The sequence below is a fragment of the Mauremys mutica genome, chromosome 5, assembly GCF_020497125.1.
Source record: "Mauremys mutica isolate MM-2020 ecotype Southern chromosome 5, ASM2049712v1, whole genome shotgun sequence".
NCBI lineage: Eukaryota > Metazoa > Chordata > Testudines > Geoemydidae > Mauremys > Mauremys mutica.
In genome coordinates this window covers 44,828,854-44,844,814 of record NC_059076.1, presented here as the reverse complement: position 1 = coordinate 44,844,814, position 15,961 = coordinate 44,828,854, and the positions used below count along the sequence as shown (strand labels likewise).

Genomic DNA, 15,961 nt, shown 5'->3' with positions numbered 1-15,961 from the left:
TGATAGGGCCTCAGCTGCCTATCCTGCCTCAGCTGAAATTAATGGGAGTTTTGCCACTGACTTCAGTGGAGCAGGATTGGGGTTGAGGCCCTTATTTTGAAGGCAGAGCCTTATGCAGCAATGCATTTGTTCTCTGTTTAAAGACCTGTTCATTTGCTGAAAAGCATCCCTAATTGCAACCTCCCGGTTCATGGGGAGGCTGTCATTTAAAGGCAACCACCAGTGAGCTTCCTTGTGACATATAAAGAAGGCCTAAAATATAGCCCCCCCCCCAAATATAAGTGTGGGCTACCCAGTGTTTTCTGGCCCAGTATCAAGGCAGTAAGGCCTGTGCATGGGATGGAAGGGAAAGGGTTTTTAATCAGCCTCTTTAAAACTTATTTTTGATTGGTTACCACCAGTGGTGAGCTGGAGCCAGTTCCCACAGGTTCTCAAGAACCGGTTGCTAAAATTAGACCTCTGTGGAGAACAGGTTGTTAAAGGGCCAGGGAGTGGGCAAAGAACTCCGGTCTGCAGGCTGGACCATCCTGTTGCTCCCAGGATTCCCAGCTGGGAAGGCTGAGGCTCCCCTGGCCCTTCCCCCACTTCCCTGCAGCTGTAGCGTGGCCAGCCGCCAGCATCAGCTGGGCAGCTCAGCTGAGCTCCGGCGTCGTCCTGCTGCTTTGAGCTGCCGGCAAGGAAAGGGGGGAGGGGGCAGCAAGCTGTAGGGCTGCCAAGGGGGCAAGTGGGGCAATTTGCCCCTGGCCCCACGAGTACATCTCTCCCGGCCCCTCCTCCGCTCCCCTCCCCTCCCCTTAAATCAGAACTTTTTATAGGGAACCGGTTGTTAAGATTTTGGCAGCTCATCACTGGTTACCACCCATGTATTATCAACAACAGACAAGGTGGGGGAGGAAAGATTGTTCTGTTAAAGATTTGACCCCCATCTCCTTGTCATCAGTGGTTGAGAAACCCTGGCTCCATCCAGTGCTTGGCGTTCCCAGAAGAGCGTTCAGGAGGAAAACCCATGAAGACTTGATAGCACCTAGTTGTTTGTTTGGTTTTTTTTAAACCTCAGGCTCCATCTCACCCAACATGCTCCCAGCTGCTCAGGCTAGGCAAGGATGTTTCGTGCCCTAGGCAAACTTCCACCTTATGCCCCCCCTGCACCCCCACCCTGAGCCTCTCCACCCCCCCCTGCGGCAGCTCCCGCCCTGAGGCACCCCCCTTGCAGTAGCTCCCCACCCTGAGGCACCCCCCCCATCCTAGCTCACCCCTGCTCCACGCACGAGCACCCCGTCGCTGCTTCACTTCTCCTGCCTCCCAGGCTTGCGGTGCCTAAGCTGATTGGCGCCGCAAGCCTGGGAGGTGGGAGAAGTGAAGCAGCCACGGCGTGCTTGGGGAAGGGCTGGGGTGGGAAGTTCCCCTGCGTGCTACCCCCCACCCCTTACTTGCTGCCTCATCGCCAGGGCCGGCTCCAGACCCCAGCGCGGCAAGCACGCACATGGGGCGGCCCTTTCCCGGGGGGGCATCAGGCTGGGCCGGCGGACCTGCCGCAGTCATGCCTGCGGAGGGGGCGCTTGTCCCGCGGCTCCAGTGGACCTCCCGCAGGCATGACTGCGGACGGTTCGCTGGTCCCGCGGCTCGGCTGGACCTCCCGCAGGCATGCCTGCGGCAGCTCAAGCGGAGCCGCCGGACCTGCGAACCGTCCGCAGCTGCGGGAGGTCCAGCCGAGCCGCGCGACCAGCGGACCCTCCGCAGTCATGCCCGCGGGAGGTCCGCTGCTCCCGCGGCTCCGGGGCGCCTCCCGCACATGACTGCTTGGGGCAGCCAAAAAGGTAGAGCCGCCCCTGCTCATTGCGCTCCCCTGCCCCAGCTCCCGCCGCCTAAATACCAGCGGTGACCGGGCTGGCCAAAGATCCTACTGCCACGGTCGCTGCCGAAGAAAATGGCGCCCCCCCCATCCCAGCACCCCGGTTTGCCTAAATGGTTGCACGGGCCCTGCTGCCTATCTTGCCCGTGTGGCTAAAGCAGACAGCGCTGTGCAGCTGCTACTAGCTGTACAGGCCTCGCTCGCTCGCTCTCTGTCGGAGCCCGGCACGGCCGAGGACGCAGGGAGAAGCCAGCCTGAGGCGAGCTCCCCGGCCCCGGGGGATTCCAGCGCCTGGGGCGTGGCTGCGGGCTGCACAAGCCGAGCTCGGCCCAGCGCGGGCGGGCGGGGTGTGACAGGAGCACCGGGCGTGGCCAGCGTTGGATGGAGCAGAGCGGGGCTGGGGTTCTTCATTGCTCCGCGTAACTCGAGGCGGCCGCAGCGCTCCAGGCTGGTGTCTGCACCGGGGACATCCGCGGTGAGTAACGGGGGGATCGGCGGTTACCGAGGGGCGAAGAGCAGCCGCCGGCTGTCCTCGTCTCCCTGAAGCCCTTTGACGTGCCCTCCCTTCCGCGCGGGGAAGGCGGGGGCGATGGGGGTGCCCAGGGATGGGCGTTGGCCCGGGGTTCCTGCTTCATTTCACCCGACACAAACTCCAGCTTCCCCAAGTCACGTGTTTTTGGCTTGCCGAGTTGCTCCGGATTTGGAACGGAGCCGGTCCCCAACGGGCTGCTGCCCTCTTGGCCCCGGACTCCACATAACTTGTCTTTCCACTAGGCTGAGCTGGCCAGGGGGAATACAGGACGCGCCCTGTCTCTTGGAGTCCTTGCACGCTCGCTTTCTGCCCACTGATCCTCAGGAGCCATGGCAAAGGTGAGTCACTTCGCAGCTCTCCTGATTTTGTGCTTTCTAAGGTTAAAACGCTTCTCTTTTGCCGTGGTAAGTGCTTGTGTGCGTGGCAAACCCACGCTGGAGGGGCGTTTGACCAAATCCGCTGATGATTCCCGTTGCTTTAAATCCATCCTGGCGTTTCTTTCCTGGCTGGTGCTTATTTAATTATTCCTCACTGCCAAGGTTTTCTCTTGCAGCTGCTGTCTTTAACCACAGCTCCATTTTAGAGTAGTGGAAACACAGTAAAAGTGCAGGAGTGAATGACGTGGGCTTTCTTAGACTTCTCCAAAGCTAGGCAACTTTCTTTCTAAACTGTCCTTTTTTTCCTTTTTAAAAACGTTTGGCCTGTCTCTAATAAACCCACCCCAAATTCCAAGGATGCTGAAACAGGAACTCTGACAACTCATCATAATCATGTGAGAGAAACATCAGACAAACTTTTTCTCCCGGTTTCGTTTCATTTCATTTAGCCAAGTTTTCTGTAATGCATATTTCTGCTATGAGTGGGTGTAGTCTTTTTCTACTGGAGTAAGGAGAAGAATTTTTTTTCTTTACTCTCTTCCGCCATTTAATCTGCATTGCTTCTCAACACAGACTTTTTATGCTCAACTCCTCTGATTAAATTAGCAGTTTGCAAATCTATTCTAGTGCTTTTTCAGCCATTTTTTCCCCAGAAAGTTTTATGCCTTTTCCAGTATCATCTTTTTTTACTTTGTTATTGGTCACTCTCATTTTCAATGATTAGTTGACTCTGTAACATTTTAGGCTAAATGGTTGTTTGAAAAACAACCATAATAATAATTTCCCTATATGTTTATACAATCACATCAAACATAAATACTCACAATGTCTGATAAGCCAAAAATCAAACTTAAAACTGCTGGTCTATATTTTCCAACTGTTTACACAAGTTTATTAAATATATGAGCATGTTCCAAGTGTGTAGTTTGTGGAAGTATTTAATTATGCATCAAGTTGATCTTATATTAATGACATTTCTAGCAGTAGCTTTTAGCCTCAATATGCATTTTGAACAACCCTCAATATTTACATAAATTAAGGGAAATTGTTACTGATTTAAACACTATTCTATTGAACTTTACCTTTTTGGTAAAGATTGGATTGCTTAGGCTTTTATTGTTATAAAAACTCATTTTCCCAGGAGTTTGGAATGGTTCCAAGATGCTGATTCTGCTCGTGATAGTCCAGTTAGGCACATGTAAGCTTGGTACCCTGATCATGGATACAGATCTCTTGTACCTTTACAGAACTCCGCTGACTTTGTGCAGAACTGCCTTTAGCATTGGGACCATATTTTCTTTTTTCCCTTTTTAAAAAGCCATAAGAGGCCATTCAATTTCCTCAGTCTACTTCAAATGGAAACTACATTTTATTTTGCCATGCTCTAATAAACAGTACCTCTGTGAAAATACTGTTTCACTCTTCTTCAGTGTAGACTGATTAACAGAGAGACTTAGGTATCTAAAAAGGCAGATAGGCACCTAATCCAGCATTTAGACACCACTGATATTCGCAAAACCACGATTCAGGTGCTACCTGAGTGTATAGATGCTTACATTTCTGTGGTGAGGGGGTGAAGAGGGGGACGTGCAAAAGTCTCCAAAATCCTGCCACTAAGCTGCTCATTGCCCTAGCTCACTACTAACTACCAGGGTTTTCTCAAACTAGGCATTCCCCTGCCCACCTCACTTGCAGGGCCTGATCCGGTAGGTGTGCTCAGAGCATGCCTAACCACACAAAAGACAGCGGGCATGAGCAGGTTGGGAATTTTGAGGTTGATTGGAGTATTTGTCCTATTTTACCCAATAGCCCAGTGGTTAGGGCTCTCACCTGGTATGTGAGAGACCCAGGTTTGAATCTCCACTCTGCATGTTTTGGGGCAGGGACTTGAACACACCTCCTATGAGGGTGCCATGATCACCAGTAGGCTATTCTGGAATGAGTGTGTGTCTGCTTCCTTTTGAAGCTGTTTCATTTTGCAGAAATGTTTCTTGGAGTAGAGACTTGAACCACTGGTTTAACATGTTTGTTGCTGTTTTTTCTCTCTGTGTTTTTATGCAGCCATGGAGGGCTGTATTTGGAAGTGTCTCAACAGTTTTAGCCATAATTGATCCTAGAGAAGGACAGAACCTTTTAGAAAGTCTGTAGAATAAGCTCTGTTCATTGTGCACGCATTCTTGTGTGTGTGTGTGTGTGTGTGTGTGTGTATATATATATATATATACACACACACACACACACAAGTGCACACAGTTTTCTTAGTGTCTGGCCTAGATAACTTCATAGCATTTTTGAAACAGTGCTATGAAATTAAAATGCAAATCAAAGTAAAAATGAAATAAAACTATTGCCATCTAATGGCGTATATGTGTGTTGAACTGAAGGTTCACAGAGTTTGAAATAGTTATACAGTGCAACGTAGTCAGCTTTTAATAAAAGTGTATATATGCTTAATAACAAATTGCTGAAAAGGTTCAGTAATATATTTTCTTTAGTATCTCGCCTAATCCTTTAAATATTTGGTTATGCTTAGTAATGGCAGAAAAAATATTTTAGTTACTAGCATTTTTGCATGCTACACTTCCACAGAGAAGTGGAAGTAGCTGGTGGAATAGCTGTAATGACATGGCTACACTATAGTGTGGACCATCCAGTGGTTCAGGGACATCTACACTGAGCACATCACCGGCCACCCACAGTACCAGGAGGCGTGAGCCAGAGTGACATCGTTCTTTGACTATGAGAAAGGGACAGAGAGACTTTCTCCGTTGAATCATATGATCTGGAACCATAAACTCCCTGAACATTAAATCTCACCAAATGAGGTTCAATCCATCCTCATCATCATAGCCACTCATTATTCTCCATACCCGAACATAGCCACTTTATGAACTTCATACCCTCATATCTCAATGTCTGTACTTTGACCCATCAACCTTTTATCTCCAATTGGAGATATTGCAGATTATGTATTTCTTATGCCACCCGATCTTACACCAAACTTTTCACCCTCGATAATCTGCATGTTATTCTCTGATAACCAGAAACTTCTATGCTTAAACTCTGTACCATTCACTTTTTTTAACGTAATCTTAATACAGTTTCTAGATTGAACTCTGTGCATCCCTGTTCATTAGTCTCCTTTGTAATTGGAGGAATGCTGTTGACCTAAAGGGTCAAAGTACAGACATTGAGATATGAGGGTATGAAGTTCATAAAGTGGCCATGTTCACGCTGCTGCATTCACTAAAGCTGGGAATGGGCGAAGGGATTAATCACTTGATGATTACCTGTTCTGTTAATTCCCTCTGAAGCACCTGTCATTGGCCACTGTCGGAAGACAGGATCCTGGGCTGTATGGTATGCCCGTTCTTATGGCATTGTACACTAGAAATATTTTCCTAATTTTCAGTTGACCTAAATGCATTGGAAACTGTGCCTACTGATGTGGCTTAATTTAAAAATAATTAAAAAAAAAAAAAGGGAGCAGTAAGAAACCTTTGTTTATAAATAATGGTTAGATCTGACAGTCCCAATATACTTGTGTCCCAGTCCTGCAAACTCTCATATGCTTACTTTCAGGCACATGGGTAATCTCATTTTGTTCATTCAGTGTATCATGTATCTCATTGAATTGTATCATTCAATGAGATTATTTTTCATGTGCTTAAATCAGGGGTGGGCAAACTCCAGCCCCTCAGGGCTTTGGATCTGGGCCACGGGATTGCCCCCCGTGGTGCTGTGGGCCCCATGCTGCTCTCAGAAGCGGCCAGCACCACTTCCCTGCGGCCTCCGGGCTGGGGGGCAGAGGGTTCTGTGCATTGCCCTTGCTTCCAGGCACCGCCCCCCACAGCTCTTATTGGCCGGAAACGGGGAACTGTGGCCAATGGGAGCTTCAGGGGAGGTACCTGGAGGTATGGCAAGGGCAGTGCACGCAGAGCCCTTCCCCCCCACCCCCAGGGGCCGCAGCGCTTCCTGGAGCGGCATGGCGTGGGGCCAGGGCAGGCATGCAGGGAGCGTGCCCTGGCCCCGGTGCGCGCCGCGGCCACATTGGAGCCACTTTAGGTAAGCGGTGCCAGGCCGGAGTCCAATCCCTGCCTGCACTCTGCCCCCCAACTCCCTGCCCTAAGCCCCCTGCCTGCACCTCGCATCCCTCTTGTACCCCAACCCCCTTCCCTGAGCACCCTTGTACACTCTGCACCCCAACCCCCTGAGCCCCCTGCCACACCCCTTCTGCACCCCAACCCCGTGCCCTGAGCCCCCTCATGCACCCTGCATCTGTCCTCTGCCCCAATCCCTTGCCCTGAGCCCCTTCCTGCACCCCACACTCCCTCCCACACCCCAACTCCCTGCCCCGGCCCTGCATACAATTTCCCCACCCAGCTGTGCCCTTGGCCCAAAAAGTTTGCCCACCCCTGGCTTAAGTACATGTGTGTTTGCTTAACTGAGCCTTGAGTAGTCTCATTGACTTCATTGAGGCTACTTGTGTAAGGACTCGGCATGAACAAATGTTTCAGGGTTAGCCCCTAAATGATTGCAGACTTAGGTTTCTCTCCTCTTTTGTTTCTTTGGGCAACTGGTGTCAGGATCAGCCTGCACATGTTCTGTGCTAACGTCCAGGAACTGACTCACTGACTCCCACTTGGATGCTGTGTAATTTTTTCCTTTGTCAGAAGTTTAAGTTTAGTAGAACAAACGTGGATGGAGTCTATTAACCAAAGCTTAGCTTTTCTCCTTTAAAACTACGTGTCTAGATGGCCAAAACAAAACACTGCTCTAGTCATTTGTCATGTGTCTTTAAAAAAATTATGCATACACACCCACACTTCTGTCAGTGGGGGGTATGTATGATCCTGTGGTGCCTGGGGCAGCATTCACTGGAGATATCAAGGTCAGGACAGGCTGCAAAAGGGGGAGCAGATACTCCCAAGACTGGTGTAAGTAAGCTATGTGGAAGGATAACCCTGCTCCTGTGTAAAAGGCTGTGTGGTAGGGCCATTTTATAAGTCTAATAAATACACACAGTGGCAGTATAGGCTATAGCAGCTTTGCTTCAGAGTGGAATGTGTAGCATGCAAATGAACCCTAATATCCAGAATGATTTTCTAGCTTACATCTATGCCAAAAAAAATTCAGGAATCTTTGGGCAACCTCAGTAAACCCAGAGGTTTTTCTATGGTAGGCTTTGCAAGTGAGAATTTGGAAAGATTTGCTTTAGTTAACAAAATTTAAAAAAGGTCCTGGAGAGAGTGACTCTCGATCAAAGATACTTAGTATCTTTATGTGTAACTTGGCTAAAAGATGACTAAGGAACTTAGGTTCATTGAAAGGAGGTTTAGGAATTGTTCAGGGTGATTCCAGTTAGGTATAATTGGATAAGCAAAGGAAAACCTGAGGCTAGAAACCACTTTCTAAATGTGAGGCCTAAGTCTCCCAGGGGAAATGGTGATAGTTCCATGGCTTGAATAATCTAAAACTAAACTATGTAAAGCCCTAGAGACTATTCTGTTGAATAACCTTGCCAATCCAAGGGTTATGGACAAGGTGACCTGATGGAGACCTTTTTAAAATCTCGAATGTCTTTTTTGCCAAATCAAATTCTGTTTGTTAATGTGATCAGTAGAGACTTATTTCCAGGGGCTACTGAGAAAAGACAATGAATATATGCTGTAAGGCTTATAGTAGAAACACTCCCCATTATTTGAAATGGAAAAAGAAAATGCTACAAGGGGAGTATCTCATCCCTCATGTATGTTGTGAACTGAAGAAATCTATTAGAAATGTTGTGTTGCTGTGTATATGTTTTTAAATGCTGATATGATACTGGTTAATTTGTTTGTTTACCTTAGTGCTTCTCAGAGTGTGAGATGAGATTAATTTGAGGCACATGGAAACGCTCCCACTAGGGCATGATGCAAACTTGGCTCGAGAAACTATTATTTCCGGTGTGCACTGATGCTGGTTACTGCTCACATGCCAGTTCTATGCTTTCTCCTTTCCATTCTGGCCAATTTCCTCTCTACACTCTTCCCCCCCCCCTCCCACTCCCAATGCAAAATCACTTCCACCGATTCGTAACAATAGCATTGAGTAATTGGAATTACTAAGCTGAGGTCAGGACTTCTTTGCAGAAGCCAGGTGGCTATATGGCTTGTAAAATATGGTTGAAGAGAAATAAACAAATTATTTTCTGGGTTTCTGCTGTGTTTGCATGTGTCCTTGGTGGTATTTTTTTTTGTGGGGGGAGTGTTGGGGAATATTCAGCTGATGTACAGAAAGCTTATTGACAACAGACTGGGCTAGAAAAGGAGGAACAGGATAAGAAGCCATATCTTTGAAAAGGCCCTGGGATTATTCAGTACATTGTTGCAGGTTATGTGAAATGAACATCTAGAACATGGACAACATAAATACTTGCCTGAGAGTAAAAGTGTTATAAAATTTAATTGAAAATGTACAGCGTTTTTATCGGTGTTTTAAACATCTGATGGAGGTTAATAGAGGATTATATCCCTACTATGGAATCCTGGAAGATTGTCTGTTTGGTTTTTTAAATCTGCCTGTATATGACTTAGTCTCTTTCTCTATCTCTTTTTAATCGGTTTTCAGAGAAAATTCTAGACACTCCTTTTGGTTTCTTCCACTTTCAGGGCCCTTTAGAGCGCTACCCTTCTCTGCTTACTCATTCCTGTTTCTTAATACATCCACCCGCCACCTCTGCTCTGCTACCAGTACCAGTCTCAACTGTCCACTTCTCCAACAAATGCCTTATACGTGGGACATTGTCTTCGTGCTGATCACTGCCTTTCTGCTGTGGAGCCTACAAGAAATCTCAGTGAATGATGGCTAAGCTTGGGGTAGAGGGGAAAAGGGGGGAAAATATATATAAATTGCATTTGCTCTGGTGTTTCCTCTCTCCCATCCCTAGTATATCACTTGTCTTACAATTGTAAGACTTTTGGGGCAGGGATTTTGTCTGCCTAGCACAATACAATGGGGCCTTGCTCTGCAGTGTTTAGAAGGCCCAATCAGATATAACTGCTACATAGTAACTCCTATTAAATTCTATGGGACTTTATCATAAGGGTGGCTAATTTTCTTCGAGTGCTTGCTCATATCGATTCCAATTAGGTGTGCACGCACTGCGTGCACAATCGTCGGAAGATTTTTACCTTAGCAACACTCGGCGGGTTGGCTGAGGCACCCCCTGAAGTGGCGCCCTTACGGCACTGGATATAAACCCCAGCCGACCCAGCGCCCCCTCAGTTCCTTCTTACCGCCCGTGACTGTGGTTGGAACTGTGGAGCGTGGCTTAGCTGAACTCCACTTCCCTAGCTTCTAGTGTAGCACTCATTTATAGTTGTAAATAGTTTTAAAAGTAGTTGTTTATTGGTTCTTTAGTAGTAAATAGTAGTTGAGGGTAAGGGGCTCCTCCCCTTCCCTCCCTCCTGGTACCTGGGCTGATGCCTAGGTCTCTGGGTTTCAAACCCTGCTCGGCTGCCTTAAACCGATGCCTACAGGAGACCCCCACAACTCCTGTTTGAAGTGCTTGGGGGAATCCCATCAATCCGGTAAGTGCTGCATTTATAAGGCATTCAAGCCTCGAACTAAAAGGGAGTGGGGCTTTCACTTGAAGCAGCTCCTTATGGAAGCGGCACTTAGCCTGATGTCCTCGGCTTTGCGTTGAGACCTGGCACCAACCTTGTCGGTTCGAAGTGCGCCTGCGGCACCTGAAGGGTCAGCTCCGCGTCCAGACACCGACAAAGACAGGATCCTTCCCCACCTTTCAACAACTGCCTCTCCTATTTTCTCCCTGCATGGTCCCGTATAACGTCAGGCCGCTGGGTCCTACGTACAGTGGATACCACCTTCAATTTGTTTCCCCCTGCCCCCCCATTCTCCCTCCCCGTCCCTCTTCAGGGACCCCTCTCACAAGCAACTCCTACAGGAGGTGAAAATGCTCCTAGCTATTGGAGCTATAGAGGAAGTTCCAAAGGAACTGAGGGGCAGGGGGTTTTACTCATGTTGTTTTCTAGTTTCCAAGGCAAAGGACGGGCTACGGCCCATCCTGGACCTGTGTGGACTCAACAAATTCATGGTAAGGTTGAAGTTCCACATGGATTCCCTGGGGACCATTATTCCTTCCCTGGATCCTGGAGACTGGTATGCTGCCCTTGACATGAAGGATGCGTACTTCCACATAGCGATTTACCCGCCGCACAGGCATTTCCTTTGCTTTGTGGTCAACCAACAGCACTTGCAATTTACCATCCTTCCCTTCAGCCTATCCACGGCACCAAGGGTCTTTACAAAGTGTACGGCCATTGTAGCTGCCTCTTTCAGTTGACATCGGATCCAAGTGTTTCCGTACCTTGACGACTGGCTCATTCGGGGTCGCTCCAAGAACCAGGTGCAATCTCATGTTCAGTTCACCATGACCTTGTTCAGACAGCTGGGCCTGCTGCTCAATGTCAAAGTCCACTTTGGAGCCGACCCAAAGAATAGACTTCATCGGAGCAGTCCCAGATTCAAGACTCGCCCATGCGTGCCTACTGCATGTCCGCTTCCAGTCCATAGCGAGCATTATCCACAGCCTCCAAAGCTTCCCGACCTCGACAGCACGGAGGTGCCTCGGTCTCCTGGGACACATGGCGTCTTGCACCTTGGTAACTAGACATGCCAGACTGTGCTTCCGTCCACTTCAGGCCTGGCTCTCAACTGTATACCGCCCAGGCCGGGACAACATGGGCAACAATGGTCATGGTACCACCGGAAGTCTTAATCTCTGGTCTGGTGGCTGAACTCCAACTCAGTATGCAAAGGGGTACCATTCCATGCCCCGCACCCCTCCCTGGTCCTAACCATGGACGCATCATCTTTGGGTTGGGGTGCTCACCTTGTGGACCTTCGCACACAGGGCTTTTGGTCCACACAAGGGAGATCCCTGCACATCAACGTACGGGAGCTGAGAGCAGTGCACCTGGCATGTCAAGTGTTACAATGGCCCTGAAGGTGCTTGGGTGTTGCAGTTCTCACAGACAACACAATGGCAATGTTTTATATCAACAAACAAGGGGAAGCGCGATTGTCTCCCCTCTGTCAGGAAGCCATTCACCTGTGGGAATTCTGCATAGTCCACTTGATCAACCTGGTGGCGTTGTTTCTCGCAGGAGTCCAGATCACCTTGGCGGACCACCTCAGCAGATCCTTCCAGGCTCACGAGTGGTCGAAACACCTGGACGTCATCCACTCTGTTTTCTGGAAGTGGGGGTTTCCCCAGATAGACCTATTTGCCTCTCGCGAGAATTGGAAGTGCCAGGTGTTCTGCTCTCTCCAGGGACGCTCCCTGGGTTCCCTGTTGGACACCTTCCTGATACCATGGAAAGACGGCCTGTATTATGCCTTTCCTCCATTCCCATTAGTCGACAGGGTCCTTCTCAAGTTACGTGGAGACAGGACCTGCTTAATTCTGATCACCCCGGTGTGGCCCAGGCAGCATTGGTATACCATTCTCCTCGATCTGTCAGTGCCCACTCAAATTCCACTTCTGTTGTGGCCAGACCTGATCACTCAGGAACGCAGATGACTCTGCCATCCAGACCTGCAATCCCTCCACCTCACAGTGTGGATGCTGCATGGCTAACTCAATCTGAGCTGAGTTGCTCTTGGTCGGTGCAGCAGGTACTTTTGGGTAGCAGAAAGCCCTCTGCTAGGTCCACATATTTGGCCAAGTGGAAACGTTTTTCCTGCTGGTGTGCTCTGAGCAATACTGCCCCACTGGAGTCACCAGTACCTACCATCTTAGACTATCTCTTGTCCTTGAAACAGCTGGGCCTAGCAGTTTCATCCATCAGAGTACACCTAGCAGCGATTTCTGCCTTCCACCCAGGTGAAAATGGGCGCTCGGTCTTCTCCAATTCCATGGTCAGCAGGTTCCTCAAGGGACTAGAATGTCTGTATCCGCAAATTTGGCATCTGGCCCCTATGTGGGACCTCAGCCTGGTCCTATCCAGACTCATGGGTGCCCCGTTTGAGCCAATGGCCTCCTGCTCGCTCCTGTACCTTTCCTGGAAGACAGCCTTCCTCGCAGCTATCACCTCGGCAAGATGTGTGTCGGAGCTTAGAGCCCTCATGTCGGACCCACCGTATACGGTGTTCCATAAGGACAAGGTACAGCTGCAACCACACCCTACCTTCCTTCCGAAGGTGGTGTCTGCCTTCCACATCAACCAAGACATCTTCTATCTGAAGCCGCACGCGTCTCGGCATAACAGCTGCACTCCCTAGACATTCGCAGGGCCCTTGCCTTTTACGTTGAACGAACTAAACCTTTTAGGAGGACGACCCAGCTGTTCGTAGCTGTGGCAGACCGGATGAAGGGCCTTCTGGTCTCCACCCAGTGCGTCTTGTCCTGGATCACATCATACATCTGTGCGTGCTATGACTTAGCTGGTGTCCCAGCTATGCACTTTACCACCCACTCCACTCGGGCTCAAGCTTCGTCCTCCGCCTTCCTGGCTCATGTACCCATACAGGAGATATGTAGGGCAGCAACTTGGTGCATACCTTTGCTTCTCACTATGCGATTGTCCAGCAGTCAAGGGGTGATGCGGCATTTGGCTCAGCGGTTCTGCACTCTGTGACATCTCACTCTGACCCCACTGTCTAGGTAAGGCTTGGGAGTCACCTAATTGGAATCGATATGAGCAAGCACTCGAAGAAGAAAAGATGGTTACTCACCTTTGTAACTGTTGTTCTTCGAGATGTGTTGCTCATATCCATTCCAAACCTGCCCCCCTTCCCCTCTGTCGGAGTAGCCAACAAGAAGGAACTGAGGGGGGCGCTGGGTCGGCTGGGGTATATATCCGGTGCGGTAAGGGTGCCAAATCAGGGGGCGCCTAAGCTGACCCACCGAGTGTTGCTAGGGTAAAAATCTTCCGATGATCGTGCACGCAATGCGTGCACATCTAATTGGAATGGATATGAGCAACACATCTCGAACAGTTACAAAGGTGAGTAACCGTCTTTTCTCATGTATTTGATTCTAAAAGAACTTCTGAAGGTGATGTACAATGGAAACAGTGTAATCGTGTGTGTGTGTGTGCGCGCACATGCGTGTGTGTGTGCATATGCCCGTGTGCTGACCCTTTCATTATTATGCTGTGACCTATATTGCCTATTGTGACTGACTTCTTACCAAATTTAGCTGGGCCATTCAATGATAAAAAGGTGCTCATGTCAAAGGAAACAGGAAGTAAAGTTGAATGCCAGTGTAGATTTTAAAGTGTCATATTGTTTTTCAGAAAAGTATCATGAACTTCTTAAAATGTGCTGCTATGTGACAGATCTATAATACCTTCTCTCCAGATAAGAGAGATACCTCTTGCTTTCTATGTCTGGGGTCAATTCTTTTAAAACTGCACGAGTGTCCCTAGGTTTCTATGTATAACTCTTCCTAGGACATGTCCTGTATGTAAATGTAAAGCCACAAATGGTATGGTTCATTATAGGAGCCATGTCACTATGTTACTTTCAGGTGCTGATGTTTACGGCCTTGGTCTTGCAAGCCACTTCACACAAATGGACCTATGCCCCTGGTAGCTCCTGTGTACGCTGAACTGAAACCATGTTAGCACCCATCTAGTTAGAATTGTGTTTAGGTATTGTAGCAAGAACTGGTTTAAACAGCATTTTTCTAGCAAAAAAATTTAACATTCAGATCTCAGTCCCAAATCACAGCTAGGATCCTAATATGAGCAGATGTGCAGTGGACTCATTAAATAAGCCAATATCTGCTGCTTCATGGCATTTTTCTCCTTTAGTTCTCAAGAGGGACCGTGAAGGACTTCCCTGGTTTTGATGCCAGAACTGATGCTGAGACTCTCCGTAAGGCAATGAAAGGATTGGGTAAGAATTATGGATATGTCCGCTCAGAGGTAGTTATTTCTTTCAGCTAGGTGGGAAGCTCTTCATTTTCCTTTTCTGACACAATACAATGGCTGTGTACTGAAGTTTTACATTAGCTAAAGCAAACAAAGATAAGAGATTTTTAATTTTTACGTGTGATGGAATTGTAACCCTGTGAGCACAAGAGTTAGGGTTTGTTCCAGTTCTGGTTCTGCTATTCTCAAGAAAGTTCACCCCCACCCCGGCACAGGGAGATGCAAACCTCTTCCCTTCTTCAAAAGCAGAGGCGTGTGCAGAAATTCAAGTTTGGCCCCTTTTGCAGGGGCACATTCTGTTCTCCCTCCCCCCCCCGCCCCCGGCCTTAGCAGGATCTCCCTCCATCCCCAGCCCAGGAGGAACTTCTGTGGCCTGGCAGGAGCTCAACTTCCCCCTTTCCATCCTCGCTGCTGGGGCTGGAGGAGTCCTGTGCCCCCGACAATTACTGGGGTGTGTGTGTCCATGCCCCTGCTTGCCGCCTCTTTGTACACGGCCCTGTTCAAAAGCTGCTGCCCTAGCTCGCGTTCCCTTCAGCCTTGGTCTCTGTGAGGCTAGCAGCAGGAGGAGGTTTAGAGAGTCCCTTGCTACACTACTTCTACTGCAATCCACCCTTTCCCTCCTCTAGCCAGACCTCCATATCAGGAGTTTTTGTGGAATAACCAGCTCTGTGTCTTACAGAGAAGCCCCCTTTCCTGGTGCTGTTCTTTGGGGGCACTTAGCTCTGTCCTATGGCTCCTTTGCGTCAGTCATTTACTGTGTGAATCTAGCCCTCTCTGAGCCTGGGTAAGGCATAGGTATGCTATCTGTACCTCAGTTTATCCATGTAGGCACCACACTGTGATTCCCCTACTCTTGCTGCATCATTAATGGAAATAGTAACTGCTCAGTGTGAATAAGGGTTTTGCCATCTGGTGCACATAAAGTAAGAATAGGATATAGCTACCCTAGCAGGGTTAATGGCTAGATGCATTCCTGGTGTTAACTCCAGGGGTGCATTTAGCCTGAAGTAAATCACTGAGAGTCACAGATGAGAAGTTTTATAGAAGTACAAAGTATGATTAATTTCTGTAGCTGCTGTCTGTCATGTTGGCAGCTGAGCCTGCAGTGGTATCCTGCCTGAGAGCAGCATGTTAGAACTCCATCCATTTTATTCTCATACCAGTGTGTCAGAATCTAATGGTATGGCTTGAGGTGTACTGAAATTTTCATCAGTGTGGCTATTTAACTAAACTGTCTGCTTTTTATCTTTGATATAGT

General features: G+C 48.6%; 1 protein-coding gene across 1 annotated transcript in view; it reads left to right on the top strand.

The window, feature by feature from the left end:
- The first annotated feature begins 2,176 nt into the window (after positions 1 to 2,176).
- ANXA5 (annexin A5) overlaps positions 2,177 to 15,961 on the top strand; it is a 34,251-nt gene continuing 20,466 nt past the window's right edge. The window contains exons 1-3 of the mRNA XM_045019416.1: positions 2,177 to 2,327; positions 2,627 to 2,722; positions 14,584 to 14,668. Of these exons, the coding sequence (XP_044875351.1) occupies positions 2,714 to 2,722; positions 14,584 to 14,668 (94 nt within the window). The 5' untranslated portion in view covers positions 2,177 to 2,327; positions 2,627 to 2,713. The remainder of the gene's footprint in view (positions 2,328 to 2,626; positions 2,723 to 14,583; positions 14,669 to 15,961) is intronic.